The sequence below is a fragment of the Cebus imitator genome, unplaced genomic scaffold, assembly GCF_001604975.1.
Source record: "Cebus imitator isolate Cc_AM_T3 unplaced genomic scaffold, Cebus_imitator-1.0 Scaffold22, whole genome shotgun sequence".
In the NCBI taxonomy this organism is placed as follows: Eukaryota; Metazoa; Chordata; class Mammalia; order Primates; family Cebidae; genus Cebus; species Cebus imitator.
In genome coordinates this window covers 1,402,405-1,415,452 of record NW_016107337.1, presented here as the reverse complement: position 1 = coordinate 1,415,452, position 13,048 = coordinate 1,402,405, and the positions used below count along the sequence as shown (strand labels likewise).

Here is a 13,048-nt window from a genome sequence, read left to right as displayed (position 1 = left end):
CAGTCAAAAACTGAGAGAATACCTGAAAGAGGTGAGAGAGTGGGTCTTACAGATATTTAGGGGGAGGGTGCCCAGATAGAAAGGCCAAGAGCAGGAGAGCACCTGGCATGACTGATGAACAGTCAGAAAACAGCAAGGCTGAAGGGGGTCACATCGGGTTCTGCAGGTCATTGCAAGTATTTTGCTTTCATTCATTCATCTTTTCTTTCTTGAATTATTATTAATTTTTGAGACACAGTCTCACTCTGTTGCCCTGGCTGGAGCACAGTTGTGCCATCTCAACTCACTGTGACCTCCGCCTCCCAGGTTCAAGCGATTCTCCTGCTTCAGCCTCCTATGTAGCTGGGACTACAGGCATACACCATCATGTCCCACTAATTTTTGTATTTTTAGTAGAGACAGAGTTTCTTATGTTGGCCAGGCTGGTCTTGAACTCCGGACCTCAGGTGATCCACCTGCCTCAGTCTCCCAAAGTGCTGGGATTACAGGTGTGAGCCACTGTGCCCAACTTTTTTGATCTAATTCTTTACAATCTTTTTTTTTCTAGGCATATATGCTATATTTGCTTATTCAAATTAAATTTCTCTGTAGATACAATTTTGTGATCTATATATCTGTATATACACATTAATAAGTAGTTTGGAAATACAGTAACATCTTTCAAAAATTATATGATCTTGATATATATGTTATTTCAACCCTTATCATTATCACTTTTGTTGTTTCTAGATCTTTTTTCTGTTATAAATACACTGTGGAGTTTGTTTTGAGAGGGGCAGTGAGGTGGTCACTGGGTTGGGCTGGGGTTGTCAGCTTGCTAAGAGACTGCATACTCTGGATGTGCTGCTGGGCCACAGTGCCGGGATGTCTCCAAGCACAGCCACATGTGGGCTGCTGAGAGCAGCCCAGCAGGAACAAGAAGAAAACCAAAGATACAGCACTCGGGAACCAGGAAGAGAAGTTCCTTTCTCCAGCAATGACCTTCCACTGAAGAAAGCTTAACATCATGCATGCTGCAAAAAAGAAATGCTTAAAGCTTCATTATCACAGAGCTGGTAATATGTGAAAGATAATAAATTGATAACTGAAACACTCATTAATTTTTTTATATTGACTAATGTTGAACTTGCAAGATGGAGGTTGCAGTAAGCTGAGATCTTGCCACTGCACTCCAGCATGGTGACAGGGCAAGACTCTGACTCAAAAAAAAAAAAAAAAAAAAAAAAAAAGAATTGATAGAAAGAGAGTGTAGAGAGAAGAGAGATTCTACTAGAAAGCCCCAAACCCCCTAAATTTAAAGGTTGGTGTGACGGTCAATTGCATGTGTCAGTTTGGGCCAATAGGTGCTCAGCTATTTGGTAAAACAGCATTCTGAGTGTTTACATGAGGGTGTTTTTGGAGGATATTAACATTTCAACCAGTAGACAGACAAAGGCAGACTGCCTCCTTAAAGGGCTGGGCCTCATCTAATCAGTTGAAGGCCTGAATAGAGAAGAGCAGCTGACCCTTTTCCAAGTAAAAGAAAATTCCTTCTCCTTGATTGTCTTTGGGATAGGGCATTGGCTTTTTCCTACTCGGATTCTAACTGACACAATGGCTTTACCTGGGGTCTTGAGTCTGCTGGCCTCTGGACTGAAACTACACCATCAGCTCTCCTGGGTCTCCAGCCTCCAGCTCCCCTACTCACTCTGTAGATCTTGGGACTTGTCAGACTTCATAATGAAGTTTGCCATTTTTAAACATAAGTCTCACCTCTCTCAATACATATACATGGTTTTGGAGAATGCTAACTAATACATAATGCGATTGAGTATAGAAAGAAGAATTCAAGGAATGACAGAGAGGAAGGGCGGGTAGCAAATGGGAAATGTAAATTCAGGAAGAAATTTTCCTCCTAATGAGAAGAAACTCCAGAACATGTTAGTATGCTGATGGCAATAATGAAGAAGAGTGAATGGAGTTGGCAATGGAGGCTATAAAGAATAAAATATGTTTGGCAAGAGTGCAAGGTTTTGCTAGGCACGTAGGGCTAGTGCAGCAAGCTTTCAGTAGTGAAATGATGGCATCCAGGTTAGAACTTCTTGGAATGAGGGTAAATCACACCTTCCTCACAGTGGTGGGACAGGGATATGGGTACTGCTCTTCATAGAACAAACTGTCAGGCTGGGCATGGTGGCTCACGCCTGTAATCCCAGCACTTTGGGAGGCCAAGGCTGGCAGATCACCTGAGGTCAGTAGTTCAAGACCAGCCTGGCCAATGTGGTAAAACCCTGTCTCTACTAAAAATACAAAAATTAGCCGGGTGTGGTGGCGTGTGCCTTTAGTTCCAGCAACTTGGGAGGCTGAGACAGAAGAATTGCTTGAACCCAGGAGGCAGAGGTTGTGGTGAGCTGAGTTTTGTACTACAAAATTCTGTGCTACAGCCTGGGCGACAGAGTGAGACTCTGTTTCAAAAAAAAAAAAAAAGAACAAACTTTCCTTTTCTACAGGACAGCAAGGAATAAATAAACCTTACAAAAGCTGATGACAGAATGCCTGTTGTACCCCTAATATCTCTCTGTGGTTATATTTCAAAGAGTTGACAGCAATAGAGCGACATTGACTTATTCATTCTAGGCCAAGGAACTACTAAATTCTTTAACAGATGAATTACTTTGGCATGAGTTGTCTGGACTTTTCGACACTGATCTGATGTTTATACCAAGTGTATTTTCTTTTAAATAGTCTTGATACTTTCTTTTTCTCTTTCACACTTTACCTACTTTTGTAATATGCTCAAATAAGATATGAAACACTACAAAATAGGGTGTGGATAAATTTTGCTTCAAAAACTGTATAAAATTAAACGAACAAAAATGTAGAAATTGGGTTTTAGTGATGTATTTTTATCTGACAATATAGGATAAAGAAATGTTTGGCTCTAGTTTCTGAAAGCTGTCATTGAGAGGTAACTTGAGAAGAGAGTTACTGAAGTTACCTTTTCAATTTTGGTCTAAGAATCCTCATTTTTGCTTGAAACTTAGGTCACCTGAGCAAGTCCTTTAATCCTTTTGGGTCTCAGATTCCTCTTTGGATGATTACATTATGCAAGCCTAACCTTAGGAATAAGAAAATAAAGAAATCGAAACCCCATATAGTATCAGCTCCATAAAGTCAATAATCTTCACAAGATATCAAATGATAAGACATTCTTGTGGGTAATAAGTTCTGGTTGCATAAATCATGGGGCTTAATGAATAAATGAAGCTGGACACAGATTGGAGAGCACCTTGGACTTGGAACTTCGCAGACCGGGGCTATGTCCCAGACTGTGTGGCTTGCCTCTCTAGGTACTGGGGAAACTTGCTCATGTCAGTGTCATGCTTGGTAAAAATCAGATGATAATAGCTACTTTGGTTCACATTTAGAGTTTTTAAAATGAATACCTGGAAAAATTTGCATCTCAGGGATAGTCTGTATACATGCCCTAATAAAATGACATGAACTTATACTTTGATATTTCCTTAATAGATTACTGTTAATTAAATATTTTTATGGCTACATTTGTAACTTACAAGTGCTGCTTTATTATGACACACAGTGTCATTGAAGAGGAGAGTGGACTTAGGGATATTTTGTTGCTTAAGGAAGATTAAAACTGGATCTAACCAGTTCAAAAGTGTGAAAAAAAACACACCTCCACCCACCAAAAAAAAAGAGTGAGTGTGGAGATGAGGAGATGATGACCATATAGTAGGTCAGCATTTCTGGGTTATTTAGTTAGCATTGGTCTCTTTCTTTTTGTTTTTTGTTTGAGACAGATTTTGCTCTGTCTTCCAGGCTGGAGTACAGTGGCATGATCACGGCTTACTGCAGCCTCCACCTCCCAGACTCAAGTGATTCTTCTACCTTAGCTTCCCAAGTAGCTGCGACAACAGGTGGGTACTACCACATTTGGCTAATTTTTGTTTGTTTGGTCTTTTGCAGAAAGGGGGTCGCACTATGATGCCCAGGCTGGTCTTAGACTCCTGGGCTCAGGCAATCCTCCTGCCTAAGCCTCCGAAAGTGCTGGGATCATGGACCTGCCCAACTGGTGTTAGTCTACTTTTACTTGATTACACTTAATGGTTGTCAGCCTGAAGACAGAGGCTCTTTGTTAAGGAGAAACCACACAAGTAGATAGGAAAGGTTATTTAGCAAGTTAATGGATTCATTGATTTAAAGAAGTAAAAGGTTTTTGTTTCCTCGGTTTTTTTTTTGAAAAAATTTCAAACCTACAGAAAAATGGTAAGAATAGTACCATGAGCTTCCAAATATCCTTCAGCTAGATTAATCAATTATTGACTTAGACATTTGGAAGTCAGTTTCAGACATCAAGATATTCAGTCTCAGCACTTTGGGAGGTGGAAGTGGGTGGATCGCCTAAAGTCAAGGGTTCAAGACCAGCCTGACCAATATGGTGAAACCTGTCTCTACTAAAAATACAAAATTTAGCTGGGCATGGTGGCATGTGCCTGTAGTTCCAGCTACTCGGGAGGTTGAGACAGGAGAATTGTTTGAACCCTGGAGGTGGAAGTTGTAGTGAGCCAAGATTGCACCACTGCACTCCAGCCTGGGCAACAGAGTGAGACTCCATCTCGGAAAGAAAAAAAAAAGATACTTCAGCCCTATAGCTTTAGTGATGAACTCTTAAATCATTCCCAGTACATTATCACACCTAAGAGAATTAGCATCAATTAATAATATCACAAAGATGCTGTCCATATTTAAATTTCTCCAAATGTCCCCCAAACATTGATTACAGCTTTTATGGAACCTAGAATCTAATTAAATATCATACACTGCATTTGATTGTTACATATCTTTTGTCTCTTTTAATCCTAGATTGTGTGAATATCCTATTCCCCAATAACCTTTCATGCAGAAGTTTTAGTACCCATTACTGATCCTTGCCTGAACCAGAGATTATACAGAGATTATATAGGCCTTGTAAAAATGGTGGTTTTAAAATTTTATCATTTCATCTGTATTTACTAGCGGACATAAAGAAGATCTCTCATTCTCTCTCTCTCTTCTTCTCCCCTCCCCCACATCACTATGTACTGATGGATATTTGGTGGGTGGGGAGTTATAATCTATTACTATCATTTTTTTTTTTTGTGGTCAAATTGTCCCAAATTTGTCAGCATGTCCTCCTTCAAGCTAGCTTATTTGTATGTGTCTGTGTATGTGTGTGTGCATGTGTGTGTCTCTGTGTCTGTGTGTTTCAATGCTTTCTAGCTTTCTGGCATAAGAAATATGTTCCAGGATCATCTTGGTCTTTCTCTGCTCTAGACCTGAAACTGTTACATAGTTAGTCACACAGACAAAATCAGGGCAGGAGAACTCCTACTGCCCCCAACCAAGAATGTTAGCAAAACCATCAGGTGATAGTCAGGCAGTTATTGAATTGCCCCTCTAAAATAAAAATTGGTTGCAACTGGCATCAGGGAAAAGCAGTCTCCCAATAGAAACACTTCAAGTTGGTGATGAGCAGCTTCCCAGCAGGATCTCAGGAGTTGGATGCGTGGTCTCAAGCATGCACACTGAGAGGCAAATGGCAGAGTTTAACTGGTATATGACCTTCCTCTAGGAACACTTGACTGGTAGGGGAAAAACACCTCAAGTGAGCATGTGCACAATTTTGGTAAACACACTGTACATGCAGCCCCTTTCAAGTGCTGGCAGGCCACTCTGCCTGCTGACAGCCCACCCCAATGAAGAATCAGGGAAGAAGAAATGCAAGACCCCAGAAGCATATCAATGCACAAAATCCCACCCAAGTCAAAAGTCAAACAGTGCACTTGAATCTCTCAAGTTGGCGGCTTGGCCCTCTTCCAGGTGTACTTCTTTTAGTTCCTCTCTACACTTTTTAGTAAACTTTCATTCCTGCTCTAAAACTTGCCTTCGTCTCTCATTCTGCCCTATGCCCCTTGGTCAAATTCTTTCTGAGGAGGCAAGAATTGAGGTTGCTATAGACTTCTACAGATTCACAGCTGTTAGTAAAACCGGTCACTTCTCCAGGTAGCTCTGGTTCCTTCCAATGGGGAATGGTATTTCGGAACCAAGATCTGGATGCTCGTGTTTAATGACCTTTGCAAAAATCATAATAGTAAGAATTATAACAGTGAAAGAGGTCTGACCTAACCAACTTCATCTTGCCTTTCACCTCCAAACTGCCCTTGATCATTTCTGGGTGTGAACCAAGTGAACTTTGGGAGAAATTTAGTTTATAATTTAAATGGTAATAACCCTTCCCAAAACTAAACCATCTTTATAAAGCAAACGAAAACCATTAGGTTATGAGGATAAGAGGATAAGCAAATAAGCCATTGTTCTGGAGCTCACAAGATTTGCAACTTCCCCAATTACTCCTATAGATAATATCACTATCATAGAACCTAAGATTGACCTTTTGAGATGTCTTTTCAGGCTTTTGCATTTATGATAACAAGATGGCCCTGACCAGATCAGCAACTCCTCTGTGGCCCCCACTCAGAAGTAGATTCAGCTCATGAGGATCATTTTCTATACCCCTATAATTGCATTTCCAACCAATCAGCATCACCCATTCCCTAGCCCCCTCCCTGCCAAACTCTCCTTGAAAAACTCTAACCTTGGAATTTGGTGGGAGGTTGATTTGAGTGAGATAAAACTTTGAGTAGGATGAGGTGGCTCACACCTGTAATTTCAGCACTTTGGAAGGAGGCTAGGGCAGGAGGATTGCTTGAGCCCAGGAGTTTGAAACCAGCCTGGGCAACACAGTGAGACCCTGTCTCTCCCCACAACCAAAAAAAATTAAATTGCCCAGGCATGGTGGCACATGCCTGCAATCTCAGCTACTTGGGAGGGTGAGGCAGGAGGACTCTTGAGCCTGGGAGGTGGAGGGTGCAGTAAGCCATGATTGCACCACTGCACTCCAGCCTAGGTGACACAGTGAGACCCTGTCTCAAAAAAAAACCAACCAAACAAAAAAGCTGCAGTCTCCTATTTAGCTGGATCTATTGCAATTCCCCTGTCTTGATCAATAATTGGTTCTGCCTAGGAAGTGGGCAAGATGAACCCATTGGGCAGTTTCAGTGTCTGGTAGCAAGGGGTAGGTGCAGATTTATAGAGCTTGAGCTACTACAATTTGGGAACTTTTTTTTTTTTTTAAAGAAAAGTAATGTAAAATTATAAATGCAAAATTAGAATATGGCTTTAGAAATGGTCCCTCAGTGAAGGGCTATAGATTTTAAGGTTTATGAGTTTCATTATTATTGGGATATTATTGTTTTTAGGATCTTTCAGTGAACATAATGTTCAAATACAACACCACAGGTTTATTTCTTAGCTTCTGTCATTTCATATTTTTGTATAAACCAGAATGAAAATCATGGTTCCAGAGATTATCAATATATTTGTTCATTTGTTCTATCTTAAAATTTATACAAAAATGGTTTCCAGCTGGGTGCAATGGTTCAGAATCACAGCACTTTAAGAGCCCGAGGGGGGTGGGTCACTTGTCAGGAGTTCCAGACCAGCCTGACCATCATGGTGAAACCCCATCTACACTAAAAACACAAAATTACCTGGGCATGGTGGTGGGTGCCTGCAATCCCAGTTACTTGGTAGTCTGAGGCAGGAGAATCGCTTCAACCTGGCAGGTGGGGTTGCAGTGAGCTGAGATTGCACCACTGCACTCCAGCCTGGATGACAGAGAGAGATTCTGTCTCAAAAAACAAATAAATAAACAAACAAACAAAAATGGTTTCAGAAGCATAACACCAATATCCTACCAAAAACAAACCTACTAGTAATGTTCAAGATTTTCTTGTATTTCTTCTTAATATGTAATATGTCCTGCTAAGGATATATATATAGCCAAAATACTATATTCAAATGCTATTTAAATATTTAAAATACTATATTTAAATGCATTTTCTTTATGGTTACATTATCAATTCAGTATACAAATAATTTTAATTGTTTCTGTTTGAATTCAATTTCAGGGTTTGCTTTTTATTCTCTTTGATTTAATTTTATTTTTAAAAAATGCAGAACAGTGTTAAAAGAAAACTCTTAGACAAGTTAAATTGAACAGAGTTTAATTGTGCAAAGAACAATTTGCAAATTGGGCAGTATCCCGAATCAGAATAGGTTCAGAGAGACTCTGGCCCTACCCTGTGGGTAGGTTGATGGACAGAGAAAGGAAAGTAACAGACAGAAAATGGAAGTCAGATACAGAAACAGCTGGTTTGGTTACAGCTCAAAGTTTGCCTTAGTTGAATAGGGTTTGAACAGTTGGCTGCCTTTGATTGGCCAACAGTGACTGGCACAAGAGTGGGCTACAGTTTATTTATACATCTAGTTAGGTTATAGTTCAGTATATACAGAGAAACCTTTAACCTGAACTTAAAATATGCAAGGAGGCAGCTTTAGGCTAAAGTTAATTTAAAGACATTATGATTAAAAGTCAAAAAGATACACTGAGAAGTTTCACTCATCCCTATCCCTCTGTTATTGAAAAGAGGTCCCAATCCAGATCCCAAGAGAGGGTTCTTGGATCTCATGCAATAAAGAATTTGGGGTGAGTCCACAGAGTAAAGTAAAGGCAATTTATTAGAAAAGTAAAGAAGCAAAAGATTGTCTACTCCATAAGACAGATCAGCCCCAAAGACTACTGGTTGGTTACTTTTATGGTTATTTCTTTATTATATGCTAAACAAGGGATGGATTATTCATGAGTTTTTCTGGGAAAAGGGTGGGAATTTCCTAGAACTGAGGGCTCCTTTCACTTTTAGACCATATAGGGTAATTTCCAGATGTTGCCATGGTATTTGTAAACTGTGAGGCTGCTGGGAGGGTCTTTTAGCATGTGAATGCATTATAATTAGCATATACGGAGCTGAGTGGATGACCAGAGATCACTTTCGAAGCCATCTTGGATTTGGTGGGTTTTGGCCAGCTTCTTTACTGCATCCTGTTTTATGTCTTTACTGCATCCATAAAGCAGAGTCTTTATGACCCGTCCCTTTGATATCCTTCCTGCCAACCTCCTATGTCATCCTGTGACTAAAAATGCCTAACCTCCTGGGAATGGAGCCCCCCCAAAAGATCCCAGTCTTATGTTATCCAGCTTGAATTCAAGATGGAGTTGCTGTGGTTCCATTGGCTCTGACACTTCCACCCCATTCACACTCATTCTCAATAAGGAACCATTTAAATTAATTTATGGCTTATCCTTTACACCTTTTTGGTAAAAATCTGAAAACGTGTATACAGTTTCTTATTTCTCTTTTTTTCTTAAACATGTAGTCTATTATATACACTCTTTTGCACCTTTGCTTCTCCTGCCCCCTATCATCAGTACATCCCAGGACTCACTTTATATCTGATCTGCTCATGGACTCTTCATTCTTTTTATAACTGGACAGAAGTCCATCAAATGGCAGCTGGGCACGGTGGCTCACATCTGTAATCCCAGCACTTTGAGAGGCTGAGGCAAGTGGATCACCTAAGGTGAGGAGTTCAAGACCAGTCTGACCAACATGGTAAAACCCCATCTTTACTAAAAATACAAAAATTAGCCAGGCATGGCGGCACATATCTGTAATCCCAGCTACTCCAGAGGCTGAGGCAGGAGAATCACTTGAACCTGGGAGGCAGAGGTTGCAGTGAGCCGAGATCACACCATTGCACTCCAGCCTGGGCAACAAGAGCGAAACTCCATCTCAAAAAAAAAAAAAAAGAAAAAAGAAAAAGTCCATTGAAGGATGGATGCTCTACAGATGATCTAACCCGTTTCTTATGAATGGTAATTTGATTGTTTCCAAGATTTAGATTGCTGGTTTAGAAAATTATATAGACTGCACTACGATTTTAAACAAGAGGGAACTTGAAACTGCTACTGCAAAATTATAACGGACAGTGAAAAGACCAGACATAAGCAACTCCTTATTTCTAACTTCCAAGCTGTCCTTATTCATTCCTATGCATAGGCTGAACTAACTTTGAGGAGGAACATAGTTTATAGTTTAGAACAAAGATGATAACAGCCCTTGCCCAAAGCAAACCCTCTTCTTGCCTGGGGACTAGACTGCCTTTGTAGGACTAACAAATTGGCCAAAAGATTAGAAATCATGGTTTAGGAGTCATGCAGCTGGTGGCTACAAGATTCTGACCCTCCCCAAACTGCTGCAGGGAATAACATCACTATTGTAAAGCCCAAGATCAGACCTTGAGATATTTTGCAGACCTGGCACTTGATGGATCAGCAGGCACCACCCAGATTGATAAACTGGCTCATCTGACTCTATGGCCCTACCCAAGAACTGACTTAGTGCAAGACAGGTTTGACTCCCTATGATTTCATCTCTGACCCAAACAATCAGCACTCCTGACTGTCCCCCGTCCCACCAAATTGTCCTTAAAAACTTTGATTCCCAAATGCTGGGGGAGACTGGTTTGAGTAATAAAACTCCGGTCTCCTGCACAGCTGGCTCTACGTGAATTACTCTTTCTATATTGCAATTTCCCTGTCCTGATAAATAAGCTCTGTCTAGACAGCGGGCTAGGTGAACCCATTGGGTGGCTACAAATTGTGTACCCAAGCAACAAAAGTAACAATTTGGGAAGTATTTGAAGCTCACTGACCAGAATTTCTTTAACAATTTTGGTCTATTCATTTATTCATCCATTCATGTAACCACTATTATTGTGTATCAGTAACTGATATTTACTCAGAACGTTAAGAACATTATTCATCTTGACATGCTAAATCATCTGAGTTACTGAAAATGGGTATATTAGGTTTCTTACAAAGAAGTTGCTTGGATTTATAAAATATGAGGCAGTTGACCTGAGACAAGGAAGTAGAAAGTGGTTCATGTACACACTTTTCATTTTTCACTTTGAACCCAGAACACCTGCTACTCCAGGCCAGAAATTCAAGCTCTGCGCAGCTAGTTCTGCCTCCAGTCGTGGGGTAGCAAGCCCACCAAGCATCCAGGAAAGATGGTCTGAAAACCTTCTTTCTTGCGATTTCAGGAGGGCAGCAGAATTTGGGGACCAGATCTCAGCAAGCCTGCAGGGCGACAGGAAGAAATAAGGAAAGGATGAATGGGCAATGAAGCCAGCACAGGCCGGGGAGCTCGTCCTCTCCAACAGCGATTCCACCGGCTTTAGCTGTGCGACCTGGGGTGGGGCGCTTCTTAAGCCTGACCTCCTAATTAAGGGGCACAAGTCTTTCTCGAGGGAATGCTGAGAGGCTCTTATGGGAAAACGTGGGTAAACGTTTTAACTTAGCTAAGAACCTGGCCCACGGTAAGCCTTTAATATGTAGTTATTTTTCAATGGTGGTGATTACCATCGCCATTAATGTTTTATATTTGTAATCACCACTGCCACGACCATCACCGACCTCTTTTACGCCTCCACGGGGTTCCCCACCTCTCAGCCTGGCAGCTCCGGGCTCTGGTGACTCATTCATTTCCTGGAAGCCCAAGGCAGCACTTTCCTCTCCAGAGTGACTCCTTCTCCGAAGGCAGGGATCCCCTCGGAAACCTTTCTCTCTCCGTCTCACTTTCTAACTCAATCTCTTATTCCCGAGTCCAAACTAAGACACTCGCGCCTCAGACAGCTAGCGGCTCGGGCGCCTTCCCCGCACGCCTCTGCCGCCTGGAGGACGCGGGCCGCGTAAACCTGCTTCCACTCGGCAGCCCGCGCCCTGACAGGCCACCCCCGCGCCCCGCCCAGCTCCCGCCGCGCTCTAGCTGCCCAGCCACATCTGCCTCTGCCTTCCACCCCGCGGGACCATGTCGAGGCTCAGCTGGGGATACGGCGAGCATAACGGTGAGCGTCTTTTCGATCCGAGGAGGACTTTGCGCGGGGTCGGCGGGGAGGGGGCAAGAGGTCTGGCGCCACGTCCCGGCGCCCGCCGACCACACACTCGGCTCGCGCTCTTAGAAACTTTTCGGTTCCTCTTTAAACTGAGCAGCACTCCCCGGAGCCCAAGGCAGGAAGCGGAGAACAGGCTTGTCAGGGTAGACGGGGTGTTGGTAGTGGATAGGAGCGTTGGTGTGTGTTGTCTCTGTCAGGATTGCCCAGATTCCCAAATGTTCGTACAAGTTCGTTCACCTTCATCTGAAAAGCCAAGGACTTTGCCTAGTAACAGCCACTTATCAATTAAACGCTTGGAGATTAGAAGTCTGATGACACACTTTAATGAAATAAGGACAAGTTCGCTTTCAGTCTTGGAAGCTCACCATTATTCACTTAGGAGAAACAAATCATAGCAAATCTTTGAAAATATATTTAGGAAATCTTAACTTGCATTGTGACACTGAAGATTAAGTTGGCTTCTTGGCAAACAAAATACTGCATATTTCCTAATAGCTGTTACTGTCAATATTCCCACAGCAATTTGCAGTTGGTTGACTACTGCTGGGGACTTTAGTAAGGCTTCAGGTTCTTGCTGGGAAATGAAGTTATGTTGTGAGTTACTTCTCCACTCTTCCTCTCTTTCCACGCTTGTCAAATGATGAGCAAACGGTTACTAAAATAATAATTCTTTGATAGAAATGTATTAATAGGATGAACAATAATGAGACACACTTTTCTTCTTGTATATTTCACATTATCAAAAGTAAAACATTTTTCTTGTTTTTGCAAAGTTAAACTGAACTGATTGTTTTAAATGATAATTACTTGAAATAATTGCAGTAACACCAAAAAGTCTTATAATGAATAACTGTCAAAATTAAGGCTTGATTTAGCCATTCCTCATTGTGTATACATTTTGGAACATCATGTTGTACACATAAATATATACTTTTTTTTTGTCAATTTAAGAAGTAAATACATAATAATTAGAGAAAAATTAAGACTGTGAATAAAAATACTTTTCTTCTATTAGCATGTACATGATTGAACAGTATAGTATGGCCAAGTTTTATAGCAAGTTTTATTTCACAAAATAGAAAAGTTCCACTTCTAATTGTAACCTATTTCTAATTGTAGCCTCTTTTTTTTTTTTTTTTTTTTTTTTTTT

The 13,048-nt window shown here is 41.2% G+C and overlaps 1 protein-coding gene across 2 annotated transcripts in view; it reads left to right on the top strand.

Moving 5' to 3' along the window:
• The first annotated feature begins 11,482 nt into the window (after nucleotides 1–11,482).
• The window catches only part of CA13 (carbonic anhydrase 13), a 35,819-nt gene continuing 34,253 nt past the window's right edge, over nucleotides 11,483–13,048 (top strand). Inside the window, exon 1 of one of the 2 annotated variants that reach the window (XM_017521810.2) lies at nucleotides 11,483–11,850. In XM_017521810.2, coding sequence (XP_017377299.1) covers nucleotides 11,814–11,850 — 37 coding nt within the window. In that variant the 5' untranslated portion in view covers nucleotides 11,483–11,813. The remainder of the gene's footprint in view (nucleotides 11,851–13,048) is intronic. The other variant, XM_017521811.2, reaches the window with a different exon arrangement.